The 16,486-nt window shown below is 39.5% G+C and overlaps 1 protein-coding gene across 1 annotated transcript in view; it reads left to right on the top strand.

Moving 5' to 3' along the window:
- Positions 1 to 16,486, top strand: part of LOC136676248 (low-density lipoprotein receptor-related protein 1B-like) — a gene marked incomplete at its 5' end in the record, with an annotated part of 218,771 nt that overhangs the window by 35,866 nt on the left and 166,419 nt on the right. Inside the window, 8 exons of the mRNA XM_066653107.1 lie at positions 108 to 236; positions 3,822 to 4,076; positions 9,167 to 9,329; positions 10,691 to 10,913; positions 12,789 to 12,975; positions 13,340 to 13,483; positions 14,522 to 14,758; positions 15,179 to 15,359. Coding sequence (XP_066509204.1) covers positions 108 to 236; positions 3,822 to 4,076; positions 9,167 to 9,329; positions 10,691 to 10,913; positions 12,789 to 12,975; positions 13,340 to 13,483; positions 14,522 to 14,758; positions 15,179 to 15,359 — 1,519 coding nt within the window. The remainder of the gene's footprint in view (positions 1 to 107; positions 237 to 3,821; positions 4,077 to 9,166; positions 9,330 to 10,690; positions 10,914 to 12,788; positions 12,976 to 13,339; positions 13,484 to 14,521; positions 14,759 to 15,178; positions 15,360 to 16,486) is intronic.

The following is a 16,486-nucleotide window of genomic DNA, read 5'->3' as shown; positions in this document are numbered from 1 at the left end:
TCCAGAATGCACCTGTACGGTCAGTGGGGCTGATAAAATGGACAGTGAGTGTGGAACTACCTTTGACTTTTTTTAACTGGCGAGTGATATGTTGTATTCCCCTGCAGATCGTGATGAATGTGAGGATTATGGGAGTTGTAGTCAAATCTGCTCAAACACACTGGGCTCATACAGTTGCAGCTGCGCAGACGGCTTCAGTCTGCAGCCAAACAGACGGTCCTGCAAAGCCAAAACCGGTGAGGACATTCATCACACAGTTCATCATCAGCAAAAAAAAAAAAAAAACAATGAAAAATACACTTACCCTTCCCACAGCTGCTTGCTGTTTTTTTAATGTGGGGGTTAAACCTGCACACACAGCATCTTTAATAAAGCTGAAAAACACACCCAACTAATTTATTACAAGTTCAAATAAGGAATTCAGCTTGATAATTGGCAACCACTGGGAGAATTGGTTATTTAGTTTTGTTTGTAATTGTTCACATTTTACATCAAATTTTAATGAAGTATTGCTTTGTTTCACATTCCATTCTTAACCTAACTGTAAGTAAATGCTGAGTACAAGTGTGAGGTTGGTGGTTCTAATTAAGTGGACTTGGATACACCAATCACCCACATGACTAAAACCACAGGAAATGAAAAGCACTTATCTCATTACAATGGCACGTCAAGGGGAGGGGTATCGTAAGCAAGTGAAAGTAATTCTTGATGTGTTGAAAGCAGGGAAAATGTGCAAGTGTAAGGATCTGAGAGATTTTGAACAGGGCTAAACTGTGTTGGTTATAATGTTTTGGTCAGGGCATCTCCAAAATGGCAGCTCTTGTGGTTAATACCTACTAAAAGTGGTCAGAGGAAGGCCCACTGTGATCCAACAACAATGGCATGTGCTTCCAAAGCTACTTGTCTGGTGTGGGAGAGAGTGCTCCGTAGAAGAGCTCATGTAGCACAATTTGTGATGCATTGTGAGTTCTGCCACCTTACATAATATTTCTCAGCAGTTTTTGTGCCCCATACACATTAATGACTCTTTGGTTCACCTTGTTGTCTGTATTGGGCCACTTTTTGTAGGTACTAACGTTTGCATATTAGGAACACCCCACAAGACTGTCTGTTTTGGAGATTCTGTGACCAAACCTCTATGACTATCACAATCTTATCCTTGTCAAAGTTGCATAGACCCCTACCTTTGCTCATTTTTCTTGCTTCCAACACATCCACTTCTACAACTGGCTGTTCACCTGCTTCCTAATATGCACTTGTCCTATATAATCTGTGATAATCTAATTAAATAATCTGCGTTATTAATTTTTTATTTGTGTGTTTTTTTTCCCAGCTGATTGGTGATTGTATTGCTCATATATTGCTCTGTAATGACTTGGAAGACATAATTGGGATTCTCCTAAAATTCCCTAAGAGACAAAAGGGTTAGACAAAAGGGAGACGAGAGAGAGAGATAAAGGATAAAGGAGAGAGTGTTTAGTTCATTTGGCAAACCTGATCACATACTGTGACTTTACTGAGATCTCCTCTCAAACTCCAGGGGAGACACGTGTGACATTACTGAGGTCTTTATCTCAGGAATCACATTAGAGCAGCAGGAGACCTACGCTAAAGTTTCTTTTCTCTGATCTCATTGTGGTCTAGGAGAAGCTTCTTTTTGATTGTAATTTTAAAGCTTTACCTTATTAATGAACTGATATGATTTTTAGCATGTGTTTACAGTTTTAAATGAAGTTTATGTGAAATTATTAAAGTTTAAAGTATAATAAGCATGAAAATAGCCAAATTACATGAAGCTGTATTGGCTAATATTGGGTGTCCACAATTGTAACTTTGTAAAAACTAGTGGTTTGAGAAAGTTTATGTATGCTTTTTCCAACATGTAATTCAGCTAAAAGCTTCTAGCTTCTGAAGTGGCTTTTAGTTTCAGTGGTGTAGTCTGCTCTACTCTTTCAGCTGTTGTTATGATAGGAATAGTAATAGAGAATAAGCCACTTCAGAAGCTATAGTTGAAGGTTGTAGCTGAAGCTAATGTTGGGCACCCAATGAAAGAGTGAGGAAAAGTTAGGGGAAAGTAGAGTAAAGGTCATTTAGTTATGATTGGCCAGTGTGTAGGGTTAAACTGAAGCATGTGTTTGAGGCCTAGAGGTGGTCATTATTTGATAGGACCTCAGGTGTCAATTTCTAACGGAAGCCCGCGGCTGTGGAGGGAAATATGCCAGCGTCTGGGCATTGCTCGAGGCTCATTAACACCGCCACTCGCCTCCTACAGCTGTCAGTTACGCTTAACTTCATCTAAAGGCAAACAGCCGGCGGCACGGTGAAGCCTGGAGATGAGAGATAAATAAGGCCAGGCTTAATGAAGAGTCAGTCAGGACTCCATTCAAACTGATGAAGTCTGGCTATCAGTGCTGGAAATTAATACCTAATTAATTACCAGCTGCATCTTCATTAAAAAAGAAATCGTTTAAAAAAGCATTCGATAATGGAAATGGCTCGTGTCAACACTGATCATTCTTTAAATCAGTTTGGGAAGTTATGAGACACTTATTTGGCTTTGTGTCACCTTAGTTGACAGCATTTCTCAATGTGTTAAGTCAATTTTCCAAATTATTAGATAAATATTGACAAATCAATGTTTATTCACCTAGGGCTTGACCAATATTATTAGTTAGTGGTAGATTCCAACAGTAATTAATCTCATAAATTGTATATAATAATTAATATATTCGGGCGGCACGGTGGCGCAGCAGGTAGATTCGCAGTCACACAGCTCCAGGGACCTGGAGGTTGTGGGTTCAATTCCCGTTCCGGGTGACTGTCTGTGAGGAGTTGGTGTTTTCTCCCCGTGTCTGCGTGGGTTTCCTCCGGGTGCTCCGGTTTCCTCCCACAGTCCAAAAAAACACACATTGGTAGGTAGATTGGCGACTCAAAAGTGTCCGTAGGTGTGAGTGAATGTGTGTGTCTGTGTTGCCCTGTGAAGGACAGGCGCCCCCTCCAGGGTGTATTCCCGCCTTGCGCCCAATGATTCCAGGTAGGCTCTAGACCCACCGCGACCCTGAACTGGATAAGCGGTTACCGATAATGAATGAATGAATTAATTAATATATTCTGGGCTACATGGTGGTGCAACAGAAGTGTGAAGTGACATGAAAAGCTCTGGAGTAGGGTTAGCCGGTATAACACAATACAGGTCTATACAACATAATACAGATCTAAGGATTTATCCTCTAAATATGGGTGTTTTGAGCCTCAGGTCGCTGGAACATCATGTGCTGTGGTGTGCTAAACTACAGTGTCTGTTACCACAAGCTGCCTAGCTGTGCTTCTAAACTGTGTAGCGCTTGTCTTATTTTGCTTATATTAAAACTTTCTTTTCTTCCAACACTGGTCGCTGAAATTTGCTCCCTCAGAAGCAGGCTTTATATCGTCAAAACGTGTATCGTTGTGCACTGACAATCTGTGCTGAGCTGAGCTGAACCAAAAATCCTTCAATCGACCAACACTCACAGATATGAGGCTCACCCAGCCCGACAGCATAGCCCCCCCACTCCCACCCCACGGTAATACAGTATACCATGTATATATTTTCAGACGGTATGAAGGTATGCAATATGTGGATACCGTTCATCCCTAATTTGGATGTGTTTCTTTGCCGTGGTAAAGCACCATACATTTAGGAGAAGTTGAAGTTATCATTGTAACCTCAATACTTAACCTCACTAATGTTAATGTGGTTGATTACTATAAAACCCTTGCTGCCATGTTCGAACACAGTTTTAACAAAGATTTTCTTTTGTGTTTTTTTTTTCTTATTCTAGATCCTGGGGATCAGCTGCCTTTGATATTGACAGCAAATCTGAACTCTATATCCTTCTCACACTTGAATGGATCCTCAGTCTCAAATCTGAAGTTGGACACGAATGGAACCCAAATTTTGGACTTTATTCACAGGAACGAAAGTGTCTGCTGGCTCCAGACCTCCTCGTCCACAGCTGAGCTTTGGTGTGACAAACTGTCCAGACTTAAAGGAATATCAGAGAAAAGCCAAATAAGAATAGCACAGAACCTCCAACGTGAGTACAGGCGTATGTTTTTGGACAGAAAATGATATAAAATCTTTAAAGGCTTGTGGTTTATGGAGGTTTTCCTTTTATGGTGTGTTTATTGTCGTGGTTTTGGGCCTTGTCTTCACTCAGAAGCTCATTACAATGACCTCAGACTCAGCCACTTGGTTTTATGACGTTTTTAATCTCCTGTTAATTGAAAGGTTTTAAAGTTGAAGGGGGTCAACTGCATCTAATCATTAGCTCATTCGCCAGATGCTCTTTACTCTCATGAACACTCGTAACTTACAACTGAGATTTAAAGCAAATGGGTTGATGAAGTGATGCCATACGAGAAAATAACGAGGAGTAAAGAACCTGTGTTTAGAGGATTTAAGATATAAATTTGTTTGTAATTCAGAGAGCTATTAGAAAATGTTACAGTGGCCCAGAGAATACAACATTACAGAGTTAAAAAAGGAAACAAATGAGAGTATAACAAAGCATAAGGGAGAACAAAATACACCTTAACTGTGCCCTAGAATACATGAATTTCATATTGGAAATTGTTCTCTGATGTCTACATGCTGATTTACATGCCCATTTACAACCCTATGATTTGGCTGTAGAAGCTGTTGCCAATTTTTTTGGTGGGCTCAGGATTAATATAATGAGCACTGCTCTGATTGGCTGGTTTGCAGAGAAGCACTGTTATGGCCCAAACAGAAAAATATAATAATAAATGTGGAAAGAATAATTGCTTATGCTGTTTGAAATAACACTTGTTGGAAATCAAAATATGTTGCTGTATTTTTGCCTGATTTCCTTGTGTGTTTTTAAATCAACGGGAGGGATGGTCTGTACTGCTTACTTGTGGTTTCTGCCTACGCTCCTAATCTCATATTCTGCAGACACAATCTTTCCACATACGGCACGCCCATAAAGTACTCAAAATAACAGTCATCAAGGCTTCGGCTTAAAGGTGATGTTCGCTGATTTAATCTAATGCACTTTTTTATAAGATTCAGAGAATGTTTCCTCACCATTTGCTAGCTCTCTGGTCTATTTGCATGCTGGAAAAATGTACTGTGTTTATATGTAGCAGTGGCTCAGTTAATAGGAAATAAACTAAGCGTCTTGCTCAAAAATAGATCAGGATTTCTCTCTGTGTGTCGTTGGTTGAGCCATGGCCAAGAAACAATATCTGGAGACTCAAAAGCCACTTCTCGACCACACAATTAATTTCTGTTGCCAGATATAAGTCTACTTTTTGAAAGTGATGTACATATTTAAAGCGATATTATAAAGTTACAACTACAATATGTGGACGAATGTACATTACATCTACAGGAGCTATTCTGACATCCCACTGTAATTCCATCATTGACCCACCCCTTTTCAGCTTTATCGGCTTCTTTTGTTCTGGGAATGCTTTCATACAGAATAGCGTTTGTGAAAATGGTCTGATGTCTGAGTTGCTGTGGTTCCTAAATGCTTTCACCTATTATTAGTACCACTCACATTTGATCATGACATATCTAGGAAGGGAGGAACCTTACAAACTAACTTTTGCTATGGTGGCCTATTACATTACTGCACTCAAATTCAGAGCTCTTTAGAACGCCTGTTTTTTTACAGATGTTAGTAAAGACAGACTACATTAGGTGTTTGAGTTTATAAATATGTGGCAATGGGACTGAATGAAATACCTGAATTTAGTGATTAGGAAATGTGTCCCCATATATTTGGCCATCTAGCGTATGTTTATGGTCATGAAATTTACAAATTATTACCTTCTACTTTTGAACACTGCTTCTCATAGTCTCTCTGTCACCAGTAGGAATGGTGAGGTTGGGGTATAGTTGATGAAATTAGGCATGGGCATGTGATTCATGGTGTGCCGGTCTGCTTTCAAAGTTACATAAGAGTTTCAATTCTACAACAATTACTGCAACACAGACGTATTTAGAAGTTAAAGAAAGTCAGGGAATACAAATAATGTAGCAGAAACTTTGAACAAGGTGAGGACAACATAGAGTTTTAGTCTAAATGCTCTTCAACGAAAAGCCAATAAACAACATCACAACATCACTCATATGTTGGGAGCCATTTTCTACAGCCCCCTACCTGCTCATGTCGGAAGCAATTATTAAAAAGCAATAGCTAAGATTGGGTGTTTTTGCCCCTGGGCTCCCCCTACGGTTGAAGAGGGTAATTTTTTTACAGCACTGTAATTAAGGTGTGTGTGTGTGTGTGTGTATGTGTGTGTGTGTGTGTGTGTGTGTGTATGTGTGTGTGTGTGTGTGTGTGGAGGGGTGTATGTGATTTTTTACCCTCCTCTAAAAGTTATATAGTGTAGTTTTTGCAGTGCTGAGCCCTGAGTAGAAACAGCAATCGCTTTGTTCTCTCTATTATAGGACAGCAGAGCATCATAATAATTTTGAAGCTTTATTTATAGAATAAACATACAGCCTGGTGTTTGTTTAACAGAACACATAAATACAGTTAAGTTTAACCACATATTAAGGTAGAGAAGAGAAAATTGAATAAAATGGAATAGTTTTCATGTTGTTGTTTTGTCCTCTCAGTGTTGTCATGTTCTCACCTGTGGTTGTTGTCGCCTTAAATGTGTTTTGTCTGTGTTTTACCTTAATCTTGTCTTATTCTAATCTTGTCTTTCCTTGTTCTTTCTTCATGTTTCTGTACTTTGATTATATTTTGCCTCTCTGTGCCGTATACCTACATGAACATTTGAAATATTTGAGCTCAGTTGCAGAAATGGCAATACAATTTTGCTTTTATTGATGATAGATGCATCCTCTAATGCTCCTGAGAGCATGATTGGGAGAAGTGGGAGGGGACTGTGTGTAATTGGGCAAATATGAGAGTTCACAGCTGGTAGTATTGCTGCATTATAACGGGGATAGGAGCACCCAGCAGGGTCTGTGGTCATTATATTTAATAGGCATTAACAGGCAGTTTTCAATGGACATCTATTGACTGAACGTCTAATATTGGGACTAAGGCTCGTTAAGTTAAGTTTCATTAATTAAGGCTCATACGTTAGGGATCAGTGATAAAAGTTGAGTCTCATAACATGGAGCTCGTAAAGAAAAGTAGGCAGATTTCTCAGGAGGGCGTTCTTCAGGGTGTGTGTGTGTGTGTGTGTGTGTGCATGTGTGGGGGAGAGTGAACAGCTTGTGCAAACTTTCCAAACATTAATTTCCTCCAATGGCTGAATGGAATGTTTAATGAGAGCTGAATTCTTTGTCCTAAAAACTGTGCTGCAGTGCCCTTGTGCTTTACAAATATGGCTTAAATACATGAATATAATGCATTCGAAATAAAATGAGGTAACCCTCCATCCATCCATTATCTGTAACCGCTTATCCAATTTAGGGTCGCGGGGGGTCCAGAGCCTACCTGGAATCATCGGGCGCAAGGCGGGAATACACCCTGGAGGGGATGCCAGTCCTTCACAGGGCAACACAGACACACACACATTCACTCACACACTCACACCTACGGACACTTTCGAGTCAATGAGGTAACCCTGAACAATATAAAAAATGATCTCTATTTAAATGAAGCCATCTTATGTCATGTATATCTTATTGGACATACTGACTAGACCTTAACCGTAATGGCCCTCTGAAGTTTTCAAAAAAATCTAATTCAGATGACTGCCAACTATGCTGGTACGATAATGTGAATTTAGACAAATAATTATTGTCGCCAGAATGATCAACATTAATGATAAAACTGTATTAAAAAATTATTTGCAAAGTTTCCCACAAGTTATAGACCTTTCAGTTAGATGAGCATTTCATTGCAGTCTATGTTACTGATCTACACACCAGGCACGGTAACCATGGTCCGTGTTGTGCACGCTATAATTCTATATTAATTGGCGTAGCCTTTTAAACAAGCCGTGAAGGATTTTAACGTTAAGAGCAAAAATACACTTTTGGCCTATTATTGACGTGTGGCATGCACAACATCGGTTTCAATTCAGAGCTCCTGCTAAATGTAAAATCTAGGCCAACACACATACTGTTTTTTCTAAAACGGGAGGTTTCGTTTATCTCCCGTGCCCAAAGGCATGAGGGTTCATTTAATTTAAATGCCTTCTGTATTTCCTAAAACATGAGGATTTCTTTGATTGTGTCTTCCAGTGTTTTATAAAACACAAGGATCGGTTTCTTTATCCCGTGTCTCCATTATTCAGCAACAACATTAAAAATGAATAAATTCACATGGCGATTTGTTTGATATTGTTGATATATACAATAATTTGTTTAATATTGTCACTGATTGAACCTATTGCGACATTCAGTAATATCCTCTACCGGCCCAAGGCTAGTACCAAGCATTGCACCGGAATGCTACAACACTCCAAAGTAGCTAAGCTGTTTTGGGCCTGGGCAGTACTTACGCTCATGCAATTACATGAGCAGATTTGAACTGGGATGAATGCTGAAGGTGGAGCTGGTGGGAACAACACTGCATGGACCCCAATGCCAGAGTGCAGTGACAGGGGCCCTGTATTGAACACATGGCGCCGTCCTTGGGATAAGCCGTTAAATTGAGGTCATGCCTCTCTGACCTTGTTAAAGCTTCTTGGGCATTTCCTTGAGGGGAGTAGGTGTGTTGCACAGTGCTCCTGACTAAATCTAACAGTGTGGCCACTTCTGGCCTCTTAATTATATCTGTCTTCTAATAAATTGGCTCAATCACTCCTTGCAATCTCCTCTCTAACAAATATCTGACGAATGGTGAGTGCACTAGGGGAAGATTGGCTGCTGTCATATCATCCAAGTGGATTTTGCTAATTGGAGGTGGTTGGGTGTGACTCGACTTTCTAATGTTACAAAGAATGTAAATTGACTGTAGATCTATAAATGTGCCATAGAAGTATAACTATAATTCATCATTCATATTGCTCATGGAGAACTTCAGCTTAGACTTGTGAATCTTCCATGGCCATGAGAACCACTACAGAATGAAAATATTGATATTTTGGTTACATTTCAGGTGTTTTTACATTTAACATGTAAGATGCAATATTTAACCCTTTATTTATCATATTATTTAGCTCCTCTCTTCTCTCCGGTCTTCAGATGTGGAGCAGATGGCAGTGGACTGGATCACGGGGAATTTTTACTTTGTGGACAGAGTGAGTGATCGAATTTTCGTGTGCAGTGAGAAGGAGGAGGAGTGTGTTACGGTGGTGGAGTTGGACCTACAGAACCCCAGAGGAATTGCCCTGGATCCGGTGATGGGGTGAGTTTGTTCTTGGTTTATATTAATGGACAATATGAGACTGAATGATTTTCATTTTCAGTCAAAAATGTGAGCTTTAAATAGTTAACATCTAACTCTATTTTGTCATTTGATTAAAGAAACACTAGATAAGATTTGATATTTTTGCTGCTGGGCTCCACCTACATTTTCAGAGTGTAGTTAACTTTTATAGCACTGTTCTGAAATCAAGGGCTAGGGGAGGGCTGGGTGGGTGTGTGGGTGGTGCCCGGAGTAGAAACTGCAGAGGCTTTGTCCTCCGTATCACAGGTCAGTAGGGCATCACAATAATGGAAAAACACTGCCTAGTGTTCCTTTAAAGGAAACAATGCAGTTTGCCCTGTAGTGTAAACAAAACCCTGGAATTATATTTGTTTTGCTCAGTTTTGTGCATCACATAGGCTTCAAGCAATCATGGCTAAGTACACTAAAATATGCTAATGAGAGGATTAGAACTACAGAACAGAGCGGTATATGTATGAAATGTCTGGATTGTACAATGTTTAAATGGATAAATTATGCTGGTGTTTAAAAATAGATGTACACAGTTTTAGGTAAAGTTTAACCATGAATTAGGCATGTAGTTAGCATAATGCTAACTGGTGTTAATAGACTTCCATTGCTTGTTGGCAGCAATAGCTCTAGTGTTAAAAAAAAAGCTAAATAAATAAAGAAATAGATAAATTGCTGTGACAGAATTCCATGCACATCTTTGATCAGTGCTTCATTCTCTCTCAGTTCAGCAGCTTTAGTAGCTCTAGTAGTTGTGGTATTTTCTCTGTTGAGTTAAAAACCCTGCTTTAAAAAAAAACGTTTAAGTCTGTCACTCTGCAGATATAGTGAGGATTATCTGTCTCACGCTCGGTATTTAAGGGGAACCTGTCTCCTGTCCTCAGACATTATTTCTGACTCTCTCTCTGGCTCTTTCTGCTGAGCGAAGTATTTAGCTTGTGCTAATAAGTAGTTTAAAATGTTAACTCTCAGCCACTTTTAATGTTGAGATTTAAAAATACTTTAATGAATTGATTGGGGACAATTCAATATATTATACTTACATTATTATGATATAATTTAAAATATGCATCCTGTAATATATAATATACACGATATGAATATGTAAGAGAAATTTTATATTAAAAATTGACAATTCAAAGAGGAATAATCAACATAATTCAATAAAAAAAAATTACATTTCATTAATGCTTTGGATATTGAAACTGAACATGGAATAAACCCAATACTTAAAAAAAATCCTAATGAAAGAATGTAAAATCATATTTCCTCTATCTCCCCCACCCCTCGCTCCCAACTCACACATTCTCTAATTCTCTCACTCCCTTCAGGAAGTTGTTTTTCTCTGATTATGGAAGTGTGGCAAAGCTGGAGCGCTGTGGATTGGACGGTTCTGATCGGATTCGAATTGTCGAGACTCGGATAGAACAGCCCACTGCTCTGGCCCTCGATCTCGTCCAAAAATTTTTGTACTGGGCTGATATTTATCTGGACACAATTGAGGTGGTGGATTACAACGGGAAACACCGGCACACAGTCATCAGTGGGAAACTGGTGAGAGAAAAATTCAAAGATCACTAGAATGGAAACCGCTTATCCAGTTCAGGGTCATGGTGGGTCCGGAGCCTACCCAGAATCACTGGGTGCAAGGTGGGAACACACACTGGAGAGGGCGCCAGTCCTTCACAGGGTGACACATACCCAAACATTCACTCACACACTCACACCTACTTTTGAGTCTTCAATCCACCTACCAAAGTGTGTTTTTGGACTGTGGGAGGAAACCTCCGCGGACCAAACTCCTCAGCATCAAAGTTGGAAATTGGAAATATTTGGTGATTATACATTTTGGAATCACAGTTAATTTGAGAAATATGAAATCCCTGATTAGAATTTTGTAATCGTAATTATTATTATTTTTTTGTATCATGTTCAGATCTGGACCATATTCTCTAAATATTTTGAGATGATGTTACAGAATAAGTACTTAGTTGTCTCCTCAAAATGTGTTGAGCTAAAGTAAAAGAATAAGCACTAAGGGTGCTTTCACACATGCCTTATTTTGTCTTTTAAGTTTGTCTGAACTAAAATAGCATGTGTCCACGGTCCAGACAAAAAGAGGTGGTCTTTGTCCAGATCAGACTGAATGAAGGCCCGATTCATGTGCCATATATAAACACTTGTTTGCATGATTTGTACTTTCAGACATAATGCAGAAATTTGAATTAAAAGTCAATATTGGCCATGAATTTATCTCACTGCCTTCACTCCAAAAAGAGCTGAAAACATGTAAAAACCTTTCATTTAACTGTAAATTCATTACCAGAACCTCACCAAACTCCATCAGTGAAAACAGCATCAACAGTGAACAGTGAACATCACTTTTTTTCAGCTTTCATGTGTGTATTTACATTCAGATGTATTCATGCGGGAGAATAAAATAACACCTGTCAACAGTCTCACACAGCGACTGTCCTGGTTTTTATGTACTGTAGTAACATGAATAAGAAGCTACAATTTAAACAACAGCGTTTCCAAATACGTTACTTCTGCTTTATTCCAAACAACAAACTAGCACCCTACAAGGTTTAAAAATAAATAAATAAATACCGCATCACTATCAAAAGGGCTCTTAGTTGTTTAGGAAGTAAAGTTCAGGCAGGTGTGATTGGGACACTGTATTCATCAGCCATTCATCAGCCTTTTAAGTGGAATGGAAAATATAAGTAAGGAGCTGCCAAATAAGTAAGCATTGCAAAACTAATGTATGTATCTTAGCCAAAAATAAGTAGACGTAAGTATTAAATAGGTAAGTATTAAACAGTAGAAATGCTTCTCTTCATTCAGTAAATCATGCCCCTCATTATTAGGTATGGGGAAATGCAGCCCACATAGGTGATGACGACAGGATGTTAAGTCTTTTAGTCCCCTCACTAAATCAGAATTTAACATACCCTAAGTATACAATGTAACGCAACACGAACCTTGGTACGGACCTTGTACAGGACATTCATATGTGGAACCACCCTACACTGTCAGAACATTTGTCGTGTTACATTTTGCTGTCTCTGTGGTGATACCCTAAAGTGTACATATTTGTACCTTCAATTATAATTATTTTAATTTTTAAAATAATTTAATTTTATTATTGTTTTTATATGACACAGTTCTATTATGAAAGGATTAAGCTAAATGTAAGTGAACCATGAAGTGTGTTTAAATTTTGTGGTGAACCTGCTGATTCTCACCTGAGCTCAAAGGTATGAGTACTGCCTCCCTGCTGCGTGCTAACGTCGCTAACGCCACTAGTATTTCTCCTGAGGGATTAACGCTAATCTGTTCACACTGAGATTCTGGATTATACTGAAAGGTGTGATCGCTCTCCAGACACATTCTCTCTCTCTCTCTCTCTCTCTCTCTCTCTCTCAGGTATCTCAGGTGTATGGATTATCAGTATTTGAAGACTACCTGTATGTGGTGTGTTCTGATATTTCTCGTGGAAATAAAGTGGACATTTTGAGAGTAAACCGTTTTAACAGCAGTGAAGCTAATGTCATCATCACCACGGAAACATCCAGAAGTATCAGAGTTTATCACAAACTCACTCAGCCCTCAGGTAAAGCTGGCCAATTTATTGGAAACCCCCTTTCTACTTCCAATTGCTGGCAATTTTATTAAAAACACCTCTGTTCTACTTACATGCACTGGCCACATTATTAGGGACATTGCCGTCTACTTACAGTCACCAGCCAGTTTAATAAAAACACCTCTTCTACTTCCACTCACTGGCCACTTTATTAGAAACAACACTTCTGCTTTTACACACTGGCCTCTTTATCATTTTAACTATTTTAAATAGTACTTTGTTATAACAACCAAATGCTGGCTGCTTAATTTGAAACAATTGTTTTGTGTATCAGGTGCCTATAAGGTTTGCTGTGATGACATGTGTCTGTGTTTGTGCTTGACTGTGTGTACAGTAAGGTCTCATGCCTGTGATGTAGACGTTTATGGCAAAAGTGGAGGATGCTCCCACCTCTGTGTCCTCAGCAGCAGTTTTAAATCTCGAGTGTGTCGCTGTCGCACAGGTTACACCCTCTCCAGCAATGGTGCAGACTGCAGGAGTAAGGCACACACACACACACACACACACAGCTCTTTATGTCTCTCTGGTGGACTCTTGCTTTGGGCTCTTATGCATTTTCTACAGAACTGTAAAGAGCTTTGTGCTTTCTGAAGTAGCTCTGTTCACTAATTATTATGATTATGGATGTATAGCACCCCTTTTCTCTGCACATTATTGTCCACATTAGATCATTTAAAAATTGTCTCACGTACGCACACACCTACAAACATCTCTCTCTCTCTCTCTCTCTCTCTCTCTCTCTCTCTCTCTCTCTCTCTCTCTCTCACACACACACACACACACACACACACACAGCAATAATGAGTTCTGCTGTTATGAACACAAAGATTGACTTGATAAACTAAATCAGCTGAACTAATTCTGGTTTAATTAAGCTGATGTAATTAGCCTGAGTCTGTTGGATACGCTTTTTCTTTTTCTTTTCTTTTTTTTTTCTTGTCAAAGGCTTTATTTTGCACTGAATTGAAAATCTGAGCCTAATTACATCAATTAATTAATTAAAGCTCTGACAGCATCGGCTTATCACCCACTACTTGCCTCTGTTTATTCCTCTAATCTCTCTCTACCTCTTTCTCCTTCTCTCCACTCTCCCTGCCTCTCTTTCTCTCTTAATTGTTTCCCTGCCTCTCATTCTTTTTCACTCTCTCCATTTTCCCACACTCCCTACCTGTCTCTCTTGACTGTTTCCCTTTTGTTCTCCCTTTCTCTTTCTCTCTCTCCCCCTCCCTTTCACTCTATCTTTTCTTTCTCTACACTTCCTGTACGATTCTGTCTTTGCACCTCCCATCTTTTTTGGTCATGCCCTCTTTTATAAAGTCCTCCATTTCTATTAATATCATGTTTAAAAAACAAACACATTTATTACATGTTAAAATGCCCTCATGAGATATTCATATTGCTTAAAATTTGGTTGTGAATGTGTATATAACAGTTAAAGTCACACAGAGGGCAAAGTCAGCCTCTATTTACTCTCTCTTTCTCTCTTTCTCTCTCTAATTCAACCCTCCCTCCTCAGAGACGAAGGACGAGCCGTTTCTGTTTTACGGTAAGGGTCGTCCCGGTTTGATCCGAGGCTCTGGGTTGGATGGTAAATGGACAGATCAGCACATGGTTCCAGTTGAGGGCCTGGTCAGCCCCAGAGCGCTGGACTACCACTCGTCTTCTGGCTACCTTTACTTCTCAGACACAACCAGCTTTCTAATTGGCCGCCAGAAACTGGACGGTACAGGACGTGAGACTGTGCTGAAAGACGGTCAGTTTACTTTAATATTTGACAGAGCTGTTATCAAGTGAAATCTTACTAAATCTAGTCCGTGTATCCAGGGCTGGACAGTAATTCGATATCAATATATAATCGCACAATAAAATGTTTCAATAACAACAATATGATTTTATACACATTTTCAATATTTCAGTATAAATTATTTACTGCATCTGTCACTGCCATCAGTTCATTGCACTTAATTTTAAACATAAACATATTGTGATATAAGTTTTTTCTGTATTGTCCAGCTGTAGGTGTATCAAACTCCAAACAACACAAGCAAACGATGGCATATAAAATGGAGCACTTCTGTTATAATCTGTTTATAAACGATTTGAATTATTCTATCTTACTCTACCCCCCCCCCCTCCTCCCCCAACCCCCTCTCCCCCATCTCTCTCTCCACAGATCTGGATAACATCGAGGGGATCTCAGTAGACTGGTTGGGAGGTAATATTTTCTGGACAAGTGATGGTCACAGGAAGGGGTTGAGTGTGGCGAGGATGGACAGAGCAGTGGAGAGCAGGAAGACTCTCCTGGAGGGAGGCATGGCCCACCCCAGAGCCATTGCTGTCAACCCTCCCACAGGGTACGAACTGATTATTACTGATGTGTAAAATAATACACACTAATTGTTATTAGTTAATGGGCTTTTAGGGTAAATTAAGCATGTTAATTTTATAACAAAGTAACAAAACAAAATAACATCATTTGTGTAACAAAATAACTAAGTTGGAATAAAGTCTTGAAGTGTAGCTACAAGTTGAAACATAGTACTTCAAAATACAGAGAAACAACAGAGCCCCACACAAACAAAGGTGAGGAAGGAGGATATATATAAGTTTCAACACAGACAAGGAACATCTGGGAGAGATGACAGAAGGGCAGAGCTACAGAGCAGATACAGGTGAGAATGATAAAGGGGCAGGAGTAGGGAGGAGACAAGAACTAAAACAACAGCCAAAGAACAAGGAAAAGGCCAGGAACAGAAGCCAACTGATACAAACCCTGACAGATTAAAAAAAAACAATTTTATGATTGCTTAGTTGAAAAAGTTATGCTTCGTATAAATTGTATCCTACTGTAAACCAGTTGCTCTGCTGCTTACGAAAAGATTGATCACTGCTTCTTTCTTTTCATGAACATTTTTTACTTTTCATGACCTTTTTCATTCTCAGTCGTCGAGGTTCCAGACACTTTTTATGGACATTGCCATTCTGTAGTTCATAATAATTCTGGTGATTAAGAGCATTGTTGAGTTTAATGTCATTCAGGTGCTGAGAGAGATAGAAGGAGAGTGAGAGAGAGAGAAAGAGAGAGAGAGAGAGAGAGAGAGCGTGAGTCCCAAAACCTAGTGAACTCTCTATTTAGACAACAATTGATGTCATAGTGTGCACACTACCAACACGTAGGCAATCCCAATTATTAGATACCCTAAAATTGCTCCCTACTGAGGTACCTTAACCTGGCCGATTGTTAAGGCAGCATCGAACCCTTCCTCAGCCACAATCCCATGATGCAACACAAGCACAACTCCCTATTGCGCTCTTCTTCCAGAGCAAAAGTAATTACAATTGTGATAAAACGAGAAGAGGAAAATCCATAGAGCTGACGTGGAGGCGATGCAAGCTGCTGAGGTAAACACCAGCCGCATGCAATAGGCATGAACAAGCTGTGGCGCTATGGCTCTCTAACTAGAGCTCTAGGTCTGTCCCA

Source organism: Hoplias malabaricus, chromosome X2 (genome assembly GCF_029633855.1).
Source record: "Hoplias malabaricus isolate fHopMal1 chromosome X2, fHopMal1.hap1, whole genome shotgun sequence".
NCBI classification, from domain to species: domain Eukaryota; kingdom Metazoa; phylum Chordata; class Actinopteri; order Characiformes; family Erythrinidae; genus Hoplias; species Hoplias malabaricus.
The sequence above is the reverse complement of the archived record's forward strand: the minus strand, read 5'-3'. Positions and strand labels throughout refer to the sequence as shown.